General features: G+C 44.2%; 2 protein-coding genes across 4 annotated transcripts in view; both read right to left on the bottom strand.

Annotated features, from left to right (window-relative positions):
• The window catches only part of LOC124297214 (obg-like ATPase 1), a 37,553-nt gene extending 21,455 nt beyond the window's left edge, over window positions 1-16,098 (bottom strand). For 2 of the 3 annotated variants that reach the window (XM_046747985.1, XM_046747984.1), the window contains exons 1-2: window positions 8,971-9,099; window positions 6,424-6,605 (exon numbers count right to left, since the gene is read on the bottom strand). In XM_046747985.1, the coding sequence (XP_046603941.1) occupies window positions 6,424-6,604 (181 nt within the window). In that variant the 5' untranslated portion in view covers window position 6,605; window positions 8,971-9,099. Of the gene's footprint in view, window positions 1-448; window positions 2,966-6,423; window positions 6,606-8,970; window positions 9,100-16,093 lie in introns of those variants that run through there. The other variant, XM_046747986.1, reaches the window with a different exon arrangement.
• Window positions 2,931-6,212, bottom strand: LOC124298289 (adenylate kinase 9-like; the record flags this gene model as incomplete). The annotated part of the gene is made up of 1 exon (XM_046750093.1): window positions 2,931-6,212. A coding segment is annotated over exon 1 (3,282 nt), but the record flags the coding sequence as incomplete, so codon positions are not given.
• Window positions 16,099-18,293: the final 2,195 nt, after the last annotated feature.

An 18,293-nucleotide genomic window follows, 5' to 3' on the forward strand; every position in this document is an offset into this window, starting at 1 on the left:
AACAGCGCACTTTACATATATACGCAATTCGTAAAGTACTACCAATTACTTCACACTGAGGACTGTCTGAGGCTTGAGATGCGTTTGATTTGCTCCACGGTGAGAAACTGAGTTGAAGATCTGCGGCGAAACTGATTGGAGCCAAGCGACGAAACCGATCGATGAGAAACTGATCGAAATCTGCGCTTGGGAAGTCTGTCCTCGGCGGGAATGGTCACATGGGGGTTGACGATCTTTTTCGCATTTCTAACAGCGACTTGAAGGAGATGACGCCTAGCGTTCATCCGCCGCAAGGTTTCCTCGTAAACGGCGACCTCGTCCAAATCACTTTTGGTGTTGTAGATTTTCAGGTATACGCCGATGTAAACAGCTGCCGTAACTTCCGGGGTCATTCCCGGTAGCTTGACTCGTATAACGCCGACTTCGTTAACGGCGCGGATTACGAGTTCGGCGACAGTCTGTTCGAGGAAGCCGAGATTGGGCAAAGCGTTGATATTTATCGGCGGAAATGTGCGCGTGAAGTTGATCTGAACATCCGCGTACTTCGTCGGCTGGGTTATAAATTTTCCGCGACATTCCGTGGAGCAGAATAGGTACAGGTCTTCCTTGAACACAACGCCAAGCGTGTTCAGGCCTGGGAAAACTCGCCGGTCCGGAAGACTGTCGAGGTAGGTAACCGGGCAGAAGCCGGAAACCTTGAGTCTCTTCGCCCAGCAAGCGTGGTTCACGTCGATCTCTTCGTCGACGATCTCGGGGCGAGATTGGGGCAAGACAACGTCTTGAATCGAGGAAAGGATTGCCGAAGCGTTGGCCAGGAAGGCCGCCAAGTGAATATCGCACACCCAGTAGTAATGCGACCGGAACTGCACCATGCCCTCGTGATTTGGCGGGGTACCAGAAAACGTGAGGACATTATCGCGGCCCAGACACACCGGGCAGTAGGACTCGTACCGGCTCTGCCTCTCTCTGAACTCGTAAAGAGAGACGCACAAGTGGGTGAGGGAGTGAGCCGTGTCGTAGTCAGCTTCCCGAAAGTATTTTTTTATGCTCGAAAACCTCCGGCAAACTTCACGGTCTGCGCGGATCCATACCGCGAGTTTTTGGGCAGTGGCATCGAGGGTGACTACGTTTTGAGAGAATTTTTTCAGCCAGCAACGATAGTCTGCAGCTCCTGCCTGCCACTCTTCGTACTGGTGAGACAAGTAGCAGGGCGAAAAGGTCGGAGGCTTTGTTCGAGCGTTGGAATCCGCCGCCAAACAGCGCAGGCAGAAGTCCAGGTCAGCCTTCAGGTCGACCACGATCATCGGCTGGATGCCGAGGAAGGCGAGCTCCTCGGCTTCCGATTGGTTCTCGGGAAAACCGTCGAGAATATAGCCCTGGGAAATACCGCGAGGATCAATGGAGTCGAGTTCTACGCATCGAGCGATGGACTCGTCGAGGGCAGTGTGGCCACCTCGAAGATGGGCGCTGGTCAGCGTCGCTAGTTCGGTCCAAGAAAAATTTTTCAACGTATGTCGAAGCACCTGGCCTCTAGTTATCGCCTTCATTCCGTATGTGCGAGCAAAGCGGTTGGCGATTGTTGTTTTGCCGCATTTCGGAGGGCCAATGACTGCGATTCTAGCCGGAATCAGGGGCGTGCATGAGTCCTGGTTAAGATATTTCAACGGGTGTTCAATGAAGGCGGTTAGTCTTTCTTTTCCCGCCAGAAAGTAGATGTATTGACGATGTAGGACTGGGTATATCTGATGGGCTGCCTCGAGAGGCAAAAACATCTGGAAGGGTATTTTATTCTCGAACATTTGGACCGGACAAAACTTGCCAAATGAGCTCAGAAAGTAGTACCCACTGTCCAACAGCTTTTCGGCAGTTTCTACGTCGACCTCCTCGACTCTTTCCAAAAATGAAGCATTTCGAAAGACGTAGGGGTCCAGAATCTTCAGCACCGTCATCAAGACTTCGGCCTGGCTTTGCTCAGCGTCGACTTCTATCCACGGTATCGACTCTTCCTCGAATACTGATTTAGCTGCTGCCAATTTTTGACTGCTGAACTCGTAGTCTTCGTCGACCTCCCGCCGTATCCGCTCTCTAACAGTGGCAGGATGCTCCCAATCCTCAAATTTCACCGGGTCTTTGTATCTTGCATGAGATTTCTCCTGGAATTCTGCTCGATCAATTTCAGCTTGAGTCTTGTCGACTTCCGAGTCGCTCGAATCACTGGAGTCATAGGGGTCGTCCGTAGAATCGATATCCGCGTCAGAAGTTGAGACCTGCTCTTCAATTTCTCTGCTGTCTCCACTTTCGTCATCTTGTCCGTTTCCAGGGTCGATCAGCAATCGATTGCGCCTGAGCTTTCTGCGAGCTTTCAGCATTTTCAACACCCACTTTTCTCTCAGTTTAGTAACTTTTTCCATTTCATTCTCGAATCTCACCTTCTCGTTAGCTTTTCTTTCATCCTGCTTCATTTTCCAAGCTTTGTACAATTTCGAGGTTGTTCTCGATCGCGCTTCATCGGGACTGCATACGAGCTCAACGACGATTTCCGGAACTGCAAAATTACTCAAAGCAGCATCCGCGTCGTAAGAGCTAGCGGGAAAATTGTCGAAGATAAGGCCAGTCCACCGATAAGGTGGTTCAAATAAATCCGTCAAGCATTCTTTCAGCATTCTTTTTGGAAGAACTGCTCCCTCTTTCAAGTACTTCCGTACGAATGCCTGAATAGTTGCTCTGTCACAATTGTAGCGTTGATCTCCTAGGTCTTCCGGGAGTTCCACATCTCCTTCAGGTTCTTTTACCAATGGCAAACCTTTATCGTCGAGCGCAACGACGTCCTCCGGTCTCCTTTTCACCAACGGGATACGGCGCTCTTGCATGTACCGATCTAAGCGTTTCTCGAAATCTATATGCGCCATTCCGTAATTGCTACTGATTGCGTTGCTCAGCGTAGACTTTCCAGATCCAAGTGGTCCTACGATTGAAACTCTAGGCAAGGGAACTGGTTCCATGGGCCTTCGACATGGGACAAAATCACGAGGCTGATTCACGAATTCGTTGAGAGCCGCTTGGCTCGAGAGCAGATAAATTTTGTCCATGAACATGGCACTGAATTCGTCTTTTCCTTTCCATAATACGTTATGCTTGCGCAGCGCGACAGGACAAAAAACTCCAGTGTCACCCAATCGGCGGTTGTCTTTTTGCTCTGATGGTTTTTCCGCTATTTCCTCTTCCTCCTCCGCGAGTTCCTCGACATCTGAGGACACTTCAACGAGGTTTGCCTCTTCAGCTTCTCTGTCTTTCTCTTCGTCGGTCATAACGGTCGCTTCGAATCGATAATGATCGTCAATTTCTTGTTTCACGTAACTTTCTACATTTATCGTGGCAGACAGTTTCACATCTATAATTCTTAAGCCCTTCTCCAGTAGTTTTTCCCTCATTATCTCCCAGATTGAATCGAACTGTTTCAGGGCATCGATGTATTCGGTTAGTTCTCGATCTTCCGAATTCACTGTAATGGAACTTTCTGAAGGTTGACCTTCAAAATCTCCTTCTGTGTCATCTAGCTTATCAACATCTCCAGAGATTTCAGATTTTCGTTCTTGGTCTCCTTCTTCTCCCAGCTCACTCTCAGCTTCCGTAAGCCTCTGTTTGGCAATCTCGTCCCGATAATTCTGACGCCATTTTTTAATCAAGTACTCGTACGGCTGAGCCTCGTGAAGAACGATAATTTCTTCAACTTCCACGCCTTTTTCTAGCACTTTTTCAAGCAGCTCAACATTTGCGTTCATTCCGTCAACCACCCAGCCGGATTCCGCCAAACCTAAAAAATTGGGCGCAGTTTGTGCAGCGTTTATGTTGGCTGCGATTAATTTGCCAACGTCTTCGACAGCGAGCTCGACTTTCTCTTGACGAACTTTTTCAGTTCGCTCCACCAAAATTGCAGCAACTTCCGGATCGTATTCGTCCAATTCACGTATCGGAGGTTCCATGTAAATCAATGCCGTCGGCGCAAAGTCCATTAGAATATTTTTATCTCCCACTACTCGTTGGCAGAGTTCGAAGTCCGTGAGCAGAGAAGTAAGATTATACTTGGCAATCTCGTCCCGCATCTCTGCAAGATCTTTTTCGTGTTCGTAATCTTCTTTGGCAGATTTATTTTTAAGAAGTTGAAGCAGCCTTCCAGCCACCAATTGAGCTTCCGTGCACCAACCTCTCAAAGCCGCGATTCTCGCAACTTCTCGTTCATCCCTTTCGTTCTCTAGATTTTCATTTACCTCGTCGATGACCTCGCCGCATATTTCGTCAACAGCTTTCCGGATAAGCGAATTTCTCCGATGATCCATCTCGCGATTTTCTATAGCCTGTGGATCGAGTAACTTTCCTCCATAGATTTGCGCCAAGAACTCGGAAAGACTTGTTTTTCCCGATTGTTTCTGACCGTAGACAAAAATCTTGCATACCGGTTTCGGATTAGGTGGTAGCAAGAAGGGTCGCGGGTTTTCAACGAACGTTCTCGCTGCTTCGGGGCTCGACATGAAGTACATCTTGTTCATAAACCGAACCGCGTTTGCGGGACTTCCTTCGATTCTCCGGCCCTTGGAAAGAGCGACGGGGCACGTGAATTTCCACTTGGACAACGTCCAGCGGAACCTTGACGCTACCACGCCTTTGTATCGCAGCTGTTGAAAGACTTCCTGCTTGTCTTTTCCTTCGAATTCATTGTCGTTCGAGGACTGCGGAGTCTCTTCGCCACCAACCACCGAATCGCGCTCATCCACGTCGAACATCTTTTTCGGCAAGATAACCCTGGGCAACTGCAAAGTCCGCAGTCTGACTCGAACTACTTGGAACATGCGCGAGGCCGAAGTGCGACCATCGACACGAATCACGTGCTGAGGATTGTGGGCGAGAACGAATCTCTCTATGCAGGGCAAAGCGTACTGCTCAAAAATCCTACACTGGACTTCGACGTTCGATCGCATATCCGACAATCGCGTTACCAGATGCTTCTTCAGATCCTCATGAATGAGCGCTTGCTCACTCGCAATTTCTCGCTCGAGCTCAATCATCTCTTCATCGTCCGATCCGGAGGACGGACCTTTCCAATTTTCTCTCGCTTCCCAAAGCCCGGTGTCGATTGTGTCGCCCGAGTAAGGATCCACCCTGAACTGACCACGTCTCTGAATCACGTCGGGATCCGGACACACAACGTATATAACAACACCAGGCTTTAATGGCCAGGTGCTAAAGATATCCCGTATCTGGTTCCCGATGTCCCATTGATAATCGTCGCGCAGTATCATGCGCAGAGACTCGGTGGCGAACGGATTCCTTGCAAGATCGTAGCTTCTCGAGCTGTCCGAAGTGAGGTCTTCTTCATTCTCCGGAAGTTCCTCCTCCGCAATCTCGCTTATTTCCTCTTCCAACTCACTGCCCAAGCTGTCGTCGACTTCGCTCTTCTCGCTGTCGACTTTCGCCGAGACGAAAGAGGCCTGTTTCGTCGGGGTGAACGGAATTTGAACGGATGATGGGTTTGGATAGGCGGCATAGTCGAGGTCGGGATCGTTCGGAATCAGAGGAAGTCCCTCGACGACATATCCTCGGTGCATGATGTCTCTTTCTTTGAGCCTCGACTCGACCAAATTCATCACAACTTCCGGTCCGACGCTACGTCCAACTCTTAACACCTGCTTGATCCAGCGCCCTTTGTCGGTGTTCGCCTCGATTTCCTCCCTGAGAAGGCACTCGGGTGATATCAGGACGCAGTTCCAGAACTTCGCGATCATCTTGGCCAGTTTAGTACTGTTAAGGCGCGGCTTTCCGAAAATCGCAAAGCAGACGGGCTCGGTGAGCAGCTGCTTGCACCTGGCTTCCTCTTCCGAGTAAGGATCACGATCAGAGAACGGATCCAGTGGCGGCGGAAAGTGAGGCTGAACCTCACCACGCCCCAAGCAATTACAAACTGTTTCCATGAACCCAGAAACGCGAGTGAACGGATTGGTGTCCTCGTTGAAAGCGTAGTACATGTTGGCCTTCGGGAAAATCCTCGGATTTGGCGGTGGCCATGACGGCGAACTCTTGACACGAGGAGGGTAGCCTTTGACGTGCTCGAGGTATTTTCGCTTTGTGATGACGGACGTGCTCACCGCGAACTTTTCACCCTCCCTAGTCGAGGGCTTCGCGCAAAGTTTAAGCCGTTCTAATTCCGTGTCGCACATTCGGTATTTTAGGTTGAGATAATTTCAATCAAGTGACAGGCGATGATCAGTTGTGGTTTGAAATCAGGAATAAACAGATAATGGTCGAAAAAAAATCGACGAAAAGTGTTCATTCGCTTGTTACGAGGCGAGTAAGAAGGTCAGTATAATTGGTCATATACTTATGCGAAAACGTGAATTACAATAATGACTGTGAAAAATGAATACTTATTTTCATTTGGGTCAATCGTGCAGAATGGGAAGTTTTCAGCGGCGGCTTGACTCTTGGTAAGAACGTTGAAGAAGGTAGACTTCCCGACATTGGGTATCCCGACTATGCCGACCTTGAGATTGGTGCCGACGCGGCCGATCAACGGCTTCTTTTCCGGTTCCTCAACCTTCTTCGGTGCCATTCTGTAAAGGAAACAGTATAAAGGATTGCTTCGATTTAATTCGAGTTATTCGCGCTGAGCTTGCATCGCCGGTTTCCGCAACGAGGCCGCTCGAGGCGCCCGCTTGTCATTACGGCCAATTGTACGAAGTCAGAAATGGTTTCCGTGGTAGTCGGCCGGCATTCAGAATCCGTTTGCCCCGCCGGGGGCAGCTTGGCAGGCAGGCAGGCCGCGTCCCCGTCGTCGCTTATATTTCTCTGGAGCTTCGGACGGGACATGTAAATGATCGCGTATATATACACGCGGAGAGCGTCAGCGGTGGATAATGCGCGCGATGCTATATAGCTCGCGGTAAATAATTATATTAATGCGGGCGCAGCATCAACGAATTGCTGTGTTTACGTGAGATTGCAGCCGCGTTCTTGGAGGCACCAACTCGACTCCATCATTCCATCTGAAACCCGATGAAACGATGGCACGCGGGGAGGGCGACGCGGAGGAAATCGGCCCCAAAGGGGTCCTCGGCATTAGAGGGGCGGAATATGGCGGGCGGGTACCCGATTACTGGGCACCACGCTACTCGCGAATCACCGGCATCACGCCGCACATCCGCAACCCAGCCTCAGGCCGCCAATCCGCCTCCGCCGCGACGCTCGTCGCCGTTGCAGGAACGCACACCTACACGTAGGTATACGCCGATGATTCTCGACGATCGCGACGACGCCGTTTTCGTCTAACCGCGATATTCGATCTTCTCGCAGCCGCTACACCCCGAGGATCCCGCGGCTCGAGGAAGAACGGATCGGCGTGTGGACCGTTCGCTTGTCCATTTATTTATTGTTTTTTACTCTTTTAGCTCTGTACCCGCCCAGCAGCGAGTTACCAACGAAATTTACCAATTATTATAATGGTTACCCGAGTGGGTTCCATACTGTATACACACAAAGATGATAAAAAAAAAAAAACCAAAAATTGTTGAATGTAACATATGTGGTGATAAAATGTGACGAAGAATGTATTCTGTTTATTCGAATAAATGTGGCTGGCTGAATAATATAAATTCTTATTTGCATTCCTTTTCAATTGAATCGAATGACATGTTTTCGAATAGCCAAATCATTTTCCTTGCCTTTTTTGTAAATTCAGCTAAATATCTCTCTATGTGTATGCAAGTCAAGACTTGGAAGGGTGAATATTTCGAATAGCCGTTATATGGAAATTTCAAATAGATGAATTGTTCGAAATCTTTTTGCAAAATTATAAAATTCATACCTTCAATATGTTGCTCGTCATAAGAAGGAGAATTCACAATGGGATGTAATTCGTGTTTACTAAAAGTTGGTAAGAATTCACACGTAATAGATATTTTCAGGTTTCTGAGAGTCGGTGATGGTAAAAATATTATTTTAAACACGGAATAAGTATACTACATAACTATGCTATTTTTATATTCCATAAAATTCGAAATAATACCGCAACTTCTTAAAGGAAAGTAAGATTGAAGACTGCAACAAATAAATCAGCTTCAATTTTTATACATTTCAAGTGAATTAGAATTGATTTTCAAGAATATTTGGTACATTAATTAATTTCTTTTTTTTTACACAATTGAGGATTCATAACTAATGAATTATCTAATCAATACGAATTAAAACACAATACTCAAACTATGTATTGCGAATTTACAAAAATCTCGATAATTAAGTTTCGTAGAGGTAAGATCTCTGTTCGTAAATTTTGAACAAAATAAAAATATACGCGTTCTTTTTCTGTCGAATAATATTCAATCATTATATTTTCGCAAGAAAAAGCAGAATACATAATTCAATCGGATATAAATTAAAGTAAACCGGTAAATACGAATCTAACATGAAAACGAGCTCACGTGTAATAATTATACCTGCAATAAATTTCATATGCAAGATTATTTCGTGGGGGATTTTTCAAGTTTGAAAGTTGGAACGACGAGCGGGAAATCAAGGAGCTGTACAGTGCTGCCGCCTGGCGACAATCTACTAAACCATTGTCCGAAGCGACGTGGTGCGGGTCCAGCAAGAGCGTCGAAAACCTAACCTAGCCCTAACCTAACCTAACAATTGCCAATTAACGCAGCGAATGTGGCTCGGTTTGAGATACGAGAGTTAGAGGGACGCCCCTTCTTTTTTTTTTCAGCAAGCGAAAATTCGTTCGTTGCGAATTTCAGACAGCTGGAAAACCTATCGAAACTAATTTCGGCCTGTCGCAGCCTCAGCTGCTCGCAGGCACGACTCGCGGATATTTTTGGGGTTAATTATTCGACCGCGAATTTTAACGCCGGGTCAACGGCCCCGGGGAGAAAAGAAAAGGACTTCGCCGAGTGTGAATTGATAAGAGGAATTAGATATTACCTGACACGGGGTACCAGACAGCCGGCGTTTCTGTAACTGTGTTGTGAATGCAGCCCTCGCGCACAACGTGCCGCACGTCGGCAGACAGAATATTTTCATCCGGAGAAACGATAGGCTCGAGGTGACGTCACTACCAGTCGAGCAGGACGCTCCCGCGGGTAACTCGAGCTGCCTTATCGACCGAGGAACGCAGGCGACCCGCGCCGTGAATGTGTTTAAATATAAACCCGCGGGAACCCTTTTCGGTATTCTAGGAGTTTCATTGCTCGCGTCGCTGCTGCTCTACCAAATATATTTACGGACGGTTGTTTGGGAAAGATATATGTATCTCTGAGGAAATTCGCTGTAGCTTTGCGCGTGAATTTTACATACTTGTGCAAAAACACTTTTATTTTCCAACGTTGGAAAATTGTAGATCGTTTTTTCAAGACAGTAAAAATACAATGCAATAACATGCAATTTGATTTTTTTTTTTTCACTCACTTAGTTATCAACTTTCATCTTGCGAATCTGTCGTGTATTTTGTATAAAATATAAAACGAAATATCGTAAGGATATTTTAGTAACTGCAGTTGCAGTAGACTTAATTCAGATATCTTCGTATTCATTTTGAGGTTTTGGTGAGAACCGTTTTCGACAAGTTAATTTCTAAATGGAGCGAAATCTGTTCTTTTTGATTTTTTAAAATACGAACTTTCGGAGCAAGCTTTATCGATCTTTCACAGAAATTTTATGAAAATTAGTTTGATTAAGCTGGATTTATAGACATACTCGTAGAAAATTAACAGAATCCTAAATTTTCATAGACAGGTAAAATATTAAATGAAAAAAATATACATACTCACGTTTGATTCGTGCGACAATGAAAGCATTTATTTCTATCTTCTACACTGCAATATGAATAATCTGAAATTGAGATTAACCATTAAGTTATTGTTGAATAACGGAAATAAAAGCTTTGAAATACATGAGATCGTAGAAAAAAGTAACTCACCACCAAACACCGGTGTCTTTGTTTCTCCTAAAAACCCCTGCAGGAAGTACATGGATATATTATCATAAACCCATACGGAGAGACGCGAGGACTTGTGCCTGTATGGTTTGTAGAGGCACACGTCGTGATACTCGTAGGATGACCAGCAGTTATGCATATGGAGTGTTGCTCGACGTCAGAATTATACGCGAAGCGATGCTCGACGAGCAGACCGTACATACATATATATATATATATATATATATATATACACATATACATATATAATGGAATATCGCAGCAAGAGCTGTCGTTACAAGGTACAAGGTACATGATATCTCAGCGACATATTATGAATACATTACGGTCCTTACCAAATACGGCGTTAAGTCGTCGTGTCCGTCGATCACCGCTGGTAAATCCTGCAGGTTATACCTGCGCCTACAATATGCTTGGATCTGTATCCGAGACCTGTGTAACAAGCCTTTATTCATGGATCAGTGACTGCACACACGTGCCACCCATCAGACACATGTTTCCGCCAAAGATCCTGAGATAATATCGAATCTCTGATCGAACTCCCTGCGTCTCCGTGCGTCGTGTGATTTATCGGTACCTCGATCATCGAAACCAGCTGCGCAAAGTACAAGCCATGTGTGTAACAATAAGAGATAAAAAACTATACACCAAGTGTTTCCTGAATGAACGAACCGACATCTCTCGAAATAAATTTTGAATCATATATTTTCCCTCATTTTTCGGCATCAAGCATGTGTGTAATAAACTCGCGGCGATGTGAAAAGTTTGTAATTTCAGATCACGTGCACGTTATACGACCGACGTCTGAATACGATCAGCTGCAGTCGGTGTGCCTATTGTGAGGTGAGGTCGCAACAGGATGTGTTCCGGGTCCTGCGAGAGCGAAGATGCGCAGGAGTGTGGGATAATTGCGCGTTAACGTATGTTAATTTTATTCGATTTGTTGTTCGCCAGGGAGACGTGGGTGGAGGGGACGGAGACTTTAACGTGTCTTTCGTCTCTATCGGGAGGGTCGATCTCAGCCGCAGAGCGATGGTCCCGTCTCTTGTTCCGTTTGAAGTTCCTCGATCCACGGACGATCCTCGGCGCCAACGACGCTGCAGACGCCGCAGACGCCGCGACGATGCGATGAGCTCTGCATTCTTTTATTTCATTTCCGAGGTAATTTTAATATTATCCTTCGAATTATGAGGCCACTGCAGGCCGGCATGGCGCTCCGAGTTCCCACACAAGCTCAATTATACCTACCTATTACGGTTATGGAAGGATGGAAGACGCCGCGCACCCCGATGTGCGGAGGATAGGAGATAGGAGCTCGACGAGAGGATCGGTAATCGCAGCCTCCGTCTTCTTCTTCTTCTTCTTCTCATCCTTCCCCACCCTCCTCTGTTACACCCCTCCGCCGACCAAAAATCTCCAATTCGGAGCTCTGCGGAACGGAACGGAATGGAACGTAACGTACGGTGGAACCACACATTGGATCCACCATGGCCCGATGCCGTAATCCCCGCGTCAATTATGTAACCTCTGAATCCTGACTTGAATTTGAAATTATAACCAGGCGCCGTGTGAGCTTGAATAACCCCGGTTCTCGACGGATAATATCAGCCAGTGAGTTCCATTCACGAGTCACGGTAAAGGGACACGATCCCCTGCAATCTGTTCAGGCTTGGGTACGTGGATACACTTGTATGGGATGCTCGTGGAAATTTTCCGATGAAAGCTCTGAAAGTTTGAATGTCAAATAATTGATTCGAGTCGAGAAATTGATTGAAGCGAGTTTTCCGTGAAAACTGAATAATCACACTGGTATTGGTGGACGGTGGAATTTTGGGCACGCTCAATAATAAAGTTGCCTGTTTCGCATCGACAATTTAAATATTTTAAGGGTGTTTAACTGCAGTTAATTTACGAGTTAATTTCAGAAAAGTACCGCTTGAAGACAGAATTTTTTTAAGATTGTAGAACGATTGGCTCGTTTTATAAAATTTTCAACAATTTTGTTATCGCAGTCCTGTATTATTAATGCACGAATTATCAAGAGATGTACGAAGTCGCTCGCGACGTGCGAGGGCTGAAATTGAAGAAACGTAGGTCCGGTTCTGAATGCCGTATGTGGGTGGCACACAGCTTGCGTATACGTAGGTATAACACGCGATAGTCGATACGTGGGTATGAAAATGGTGCGGATCGTCAAACGGGCTCAGACGAAATCGCGCCAGTCGTCTTGGTATTTGTAGCGTGTGGTTATTTCAATTATTTGATTACGCTTCGTACCAATCTAGGTCCAGATAATGCATATAATCACGAGGCTATTATTCTATGGCGAAGAGCCCGTCGGTCCCATACGCGTTCGACTCGGCCGTTTTAACGATATTGTAATTTTGAGACCGCAAACCCATCCCGCACTGGTGTGACGTCACGAGACAGCCATGCTGCTAGCGTGGGCTTCGAACAAGTGTATTATGTCCGTCCTGCGGGGTTTGTATTGAACGCCGCGATGCCGCGGAGCTCCTCGTAATATACTCCCTTGGTGTCTTCCTTTTTCGTCGATAATTTTGATTAAAACGATATTAGGAGAGGATGGATTATAGAGATTTCCGCCAAATTAGATATACACTCGATTGACGGTTTGCCTTGCTATAATCTCTCGCATCCTCGAGTTTACATACGTCATATGCGCACCGCGTTACTATCAGAATTTATTTACCCAAGCATTCCGCCACGCTGCATGTGCGGTCGTTTTCATAAATAAAAATCGGTTTTCACCCTGATGAAATGTCCTTTGCCAAATGACAAAAATGTTCTTGCCTGAACCAAACTTCATCCGCGGCGCGATTATTACACTTTGCAGAAATTTCAAATTACGCGTAAAGAAGTCTGTTCAGCATTTTGAATAAACATATTAATTTTTTTTTTGTAACAAATTTCATACTAGGACTATAATACCATCCGCACCATACGGAACGTAACAGATACCGTCCGAAGACCTCGGCTTCAGAGTTATGTTCAGAAAAATTTTCAAAGGGTAATAATATCCATGGTAGCTGGCAGATTTTGAATTTTCCACAACAGTTATAGACTGACTCGTTCTAATTTCCGTTGAGAACTCGCCTCTGTTTAAGGGCATGAGCGGGTTTATTGCGAAGCGGAATTAAATTGCACCGCCGAGAAAAGTGAATAAATAGTGAAGCTTATTATCGCACGCGAATGGTTGAAGCGAACCGAAGTTACAGAAATGAAGATTTGCAGCTCGGCTGTTAGAACTGGTACAAGTAATGGTAGAGGGACGGTTTTGAGTGCACGCTGAAAGTTTAGAATGGGTATAACGATATTATAATAACTCGTGAGTAAGTCGGGATACGTTATAGGGCATGCCTCGACTTTAATGGTCCATCAGGTCCATTACTCGCCCGTAAACCGTAATTCCGCATGCGCATCTCGTTTCGTCCATTGTTGGACTTTTTACGATGAAAATGAAAGATTATAAAACGCTCATTCGAACCGTGCAGCACGTACACTGGCCGGGGTGCCAAGGGCTAACCATCGTCCATCGCTTCTTCCCCGAGCTCTACTTAGTACTCTGGAGCGCTGACACATCGCTATTAGAACCATTTACCGCGAGTTTAGTCGCTTTTCAATTAACCATCCTCAATTATAGTAGTAATTGCAGGTGAAGATCTGCGCCTCTCTTTCAGACTCTTGCGCGCGTTATAACGATCCATCAACAACCGTTCATTCACTCTTCCGCATGGTCTTTCAACGGCTATTTATCTACAGGTAGGTACTCGATGTACGTTTCCATGGTAACCTCGAGTCAGCCGAAGACTAACTACGCTTTGAAAATCTAACCGCGGAAAGCGTGCGTACGTGGGAATTTTCTTATTAATAATTTTCTAATACACTTTATATTTAATTTATAATCAAAGACAGATCGTTTTGGATGCTTACGAATCCTTCGATAGTTAAAAGCGTCGATCGTGTAATCCTGAAATTCGCAGCACACGCACCCGTACAAACGGTAGTAGGCATATTTAATACTTCACGTATTCGCAGTTGGCGTTAAATATATATTTACATCCGCTACAGGATCGTTTGAGGAAAATGAAAAGGTGGAACGATGTGGTTTGAGATGAGGTCATAAACAACGCGAGCAGAGTGGCGTAACCTCCTTGAAGAGTGCGCGGGTAGAATGGCGCGGTGCGGCGGTTCCGCCCGTCAATTCTTACCAATTGTTACCAATCAGAGTAATACGTGTCATTACGTGAGAAGCTGAGGAAGGCGAGGTGCACAGGCGGGTAGATGGGTCGGTAGGTATAAAGTTTATGTATATATAAAAGGAGGAGGCTGCAACTCTCCTCGGCGCACGTTTGTAGTTCGTACCTACCTTATACCGGCCTGATTGCACCGGTCGTCGCATTAAGCGCAAGCTAATTGTTGGCATCGGTGAATACCTGAGTTAAATAGCTTCATACGAGCTTCCCGTCACCCCGCTCACTCTCGAAAGCTTCCCTTAATTCCTGCTCATTACAAACGGTACCAACCCACCGCCTTGAAATGCTATGCCATTTATTTTTCACTATGTTATCTCGCCAAGTTGGCAGCTTCGCGGTAAAGGCACGTATTTGATCTCCTTTTCACCTACCGAAAACGGGTCATGTCTTAGTCCATATTCGCAATGAAGAACTTGTCGTGTAACAACAACTTGAATTTAATATGCGTTTCGTGCATGTGATATTGTGTGACTGTTAGGTATGTACTAATGAATGAAATAACGACGCGTAATTCAATGAACGCCGTGCTGTTGTAATTATAGGCCCCATTAACGAGCGATTATTAACCTGTGTTCAAAACTACCGTATGTAAAATAATTATAATATACGAAACTGATCGTTCGTAATTAATGCATACGTGTTGAGGCTATGAACTGCGTCTTGCTGCGGCTTACCTACGCGACGAACAGCAGGAGCTCTTTTTGTAGAGCTGTCTTTTTACCTGCAGCCCTCGCATCCCTGGCCCAACGGATACTTAATACGCTCTGCATTCATATTTGCATGTGTAACCGATTTCCCTGACGTAAAAGATGAGGCTAATTATTCTCAAGTCTCAATTTTTGTAGTCAATTGCAGCTTACAATTCTGCAGTAAAAAAAAAAAAATCGTAAAATATAATGAGTACTCGTGAAATTTCCTGTTAGAAATTTATAAAGGACATACGACAAAGTATGTCGCTGTAGTGTAGGGAAAATTTTTTGTTTGAAAACAATTTTTAACGGCTGCAGTGGTAATCTAAGTAGAATCGCATCTCCGTAGTATAAAGATAAAGTTTTCAATACTTGCTGAATAGTCATAATCAAATTATTACGAAACCAGGTGCTTTGCGATAAGGATCTGAGGGAATTACGAGCGATTATGAGTAGCTAATGAGCCGCGGACTAAGTTCCAATTCTCTTATTGACAGTTCGGGAACAGTTAATTGCGTGAGAAGAAGTAGAAGAAATCTCCAATTTTTACCGATTCCCCAACGGCGACTACGTCGGCGACGTGCTAATTCAATGTTGATTCTTGTACCGGCTGTCATTCGTTCTCGTTAAGCTTTGTATCCTTTGTAGTTCGATGACAGTTGCATGCAATTTCGAGTCCTGCAGCCAATTAAGGAACGATGGAGCCATTTATATTACTTACACCCCAGAAATCCGGTCTCAGGATGTATACTTTATTACAAGTTCCGACGAATGTATAACGTTGCAGTACAAAAGCATGTGAGACTATAATTTCCTTTCAAATAAATATTGAAGTTTGACGCAACGGCTGCAGGATGTTTAGAATATCGCGAAGCGATAAGGGATCGTAATTGGATCGAATAATGTAACGTATCGTTACATTAAATAAAACATTCATATCACTACATTAAATAAAATGTTTTGAGGAGGGCCCCCACCAGGGCCGAAACGTTAACACGATAAAAAAGTGTTTTGAGTTGTGACCTTCATATCCAAGAATAACATTAATCAACAAATCTCCAAGGTCAAGATAAATCGTCTTCAATGTAACGTATCGTTTGTGACTACAATATTTCTCGTTCAGTGTAGAACGCGTATCTACAACGCACGGAATAGCACATCTAACATTCCGTAATATTACGAAACGAAACTGCAATTACGGGCCGTTGGCACACGTGTAACATCTATCGTGGTCCAGTGCTGATAAAAAATGGTCTTATCGAGCTTCTGTCTCACAGCCAATTAATTATCTCAGACCTAATACCAAACCGGAATATTATGCACGGCTAAGAAAGTATGCTGTTACAACTATAACAGTGGTGAGCACCGTAATGTTGTATGCGTCTATGGCGCAAGTGACACGTATTAAGGGGGTATTCTAGTCTAGAGGCCCGAATTTCGAGCATTTTTTGACGGTGAATAAAATAAAAGCTATTGATATTTTTACTATCCATTTTTTTATCATTTATATATTTATATATTAAGAGCACACAAAATGAATTTAAAAACAAAAAAATAAATTTTCATGGAATTATGCGTCCTTGAAGTGGAAGGGGAAAACAAAAGGCAGTATCCTCGTCGCCACGATTTCTACCCTTGTGGTCATCAGAAAAAAAAAAAAAAAAAGATTATTAATCTACATAAATGCAGCTATCGTACTAACCAAAAAAAAGTCGAAAAAAAATTTTTTTTTGCCAAATTACGGCTGTCCGAAAAAAATAATACGTTTTTTTTGACTTTTTTGGACGTTTCTGAATTTTTTAAAAATAGTAAAAATTATTATTTCGTTATAATAATGGTTCGTGCGATAGAGACATGTATTGAGAAGATTCTCACCAAATTTCAAGTAAATCGGTTCAATAGAACTTGAGAAATCATGGCAACCGTTTTGAAAAATGTAGTTTTGAGAAAAACGCGTTTAAAGTATTCGTTCCAGCCGAGCCAGTATTGAAGACGTGTCACTAAAATAGCTATATCTCTGAAAATAATTGAAATTTTGACTTGTCCTTTCAAGGACACATTCTTAAAAGGTTAAGCTTTGAAAATATAAAAAAAAAAAAAATCGATTTTTTCAAATTTCTACACTAGAATACCCCCTTAATACCGTCAGAATTTACTGTCGCCTCATATTAGAACGCAAGTCGACATGATTTACATGCAATGTTCACCTAACACGCGAAATGTATATCACTGCTCTGAATTACCCATTTCATAACATAACTACTTACTTTTCCCAGACCGATCGTAATTATTAGTTCTAATAACCCGTTGGAAATATCGTGAGAAAAAATTGGAACCATCCTCGGAAGGCAAATGCAGTGCACGCATATATACGAGAGGTTGCAAATAAAAATAATCGCGTTTTAAGAATTGGCGAATACTTTTTTCAGCATTACCGTTAAGATTTCAGCCTTCGTTAACAGTGAGAAAAAGTGGTCCCAGCCTTCCCGTGTGTACCTAAAGAGATTATAGAGATGCTGGAGAGAGGTGGGTATGTGGTAAGAAGGGTTGATGGTAACGCAGCACGATTGAGTCTAGACACCAGGATGCACCGGCGGCGTCTGGACGACTCACGCTCGGTTTCATGGACCTATATTTTTCGGTATTTAAATTTTTACGCGTGCATATATGTGCGTGCCTTCGCGTCGGAGGTAGTGAGCACCTTCCGTATACGTGCAGAGGCATGCAGAGGATAAGTGCAGCGACTACCGCGCTTCTCCCCAATTACTCGCCTCTACCAAATGCATATAGATATATTATTTATAGGTATTACATAGGTATACATATATTTCTCTTCTACGTTACATTACCATATCACGCAGGCAACTTGTACAGCCGTATTTTATACGGGGTGATCATTTTTATAGAGTATACGAAAGAGTGTAGGAGCATGGAAAATGAGCGTGGAATTTTTATTCAAATTGGAAATTATGACTACTTAGTTTCCTTTCGTCATTTTTAAGGTTTAAGTTCTTTTCTGTAATTGGAATTTTAGATAAATATATACATATATATATATATATACATATATATGTTTTTTTTTTTTGATATTCGACTTTGATCGGAGCCCGAGTTACACTCCAAACCCAGTTGCATGAAGATGATTGGAGTTATCTTTCATATTACCTACGTCAAGCTTTGTAAATTCATGTTGAATGTTGCACCTCCAGTTACATGTGACATATAAATTTACTTCAAGAGATTTAAACTGCTTTGAAGTATTATATCTGTGGGCGTTTGAAATTTTCAAGTCATTGGAAGTGACTTGTTGATAGCAGGCTTAAAGCGACTGGAAGTCACTTGTAGTAG

Source organism: Neodiprion virginianus, chromosome 2 (assembly GCF_021901495.1).
Source record: "Neodiprion virginianus isolate iyNeoVirg1 chromosome 2, iyNeoVirg1.1, whole genome shotgun sequence".
NCBI lineage: Eukaryota > Metazoa > Arthropoda > Insecta > Hymenoptera > Diprionidae > Neodiprion > Neodiprion virginianus.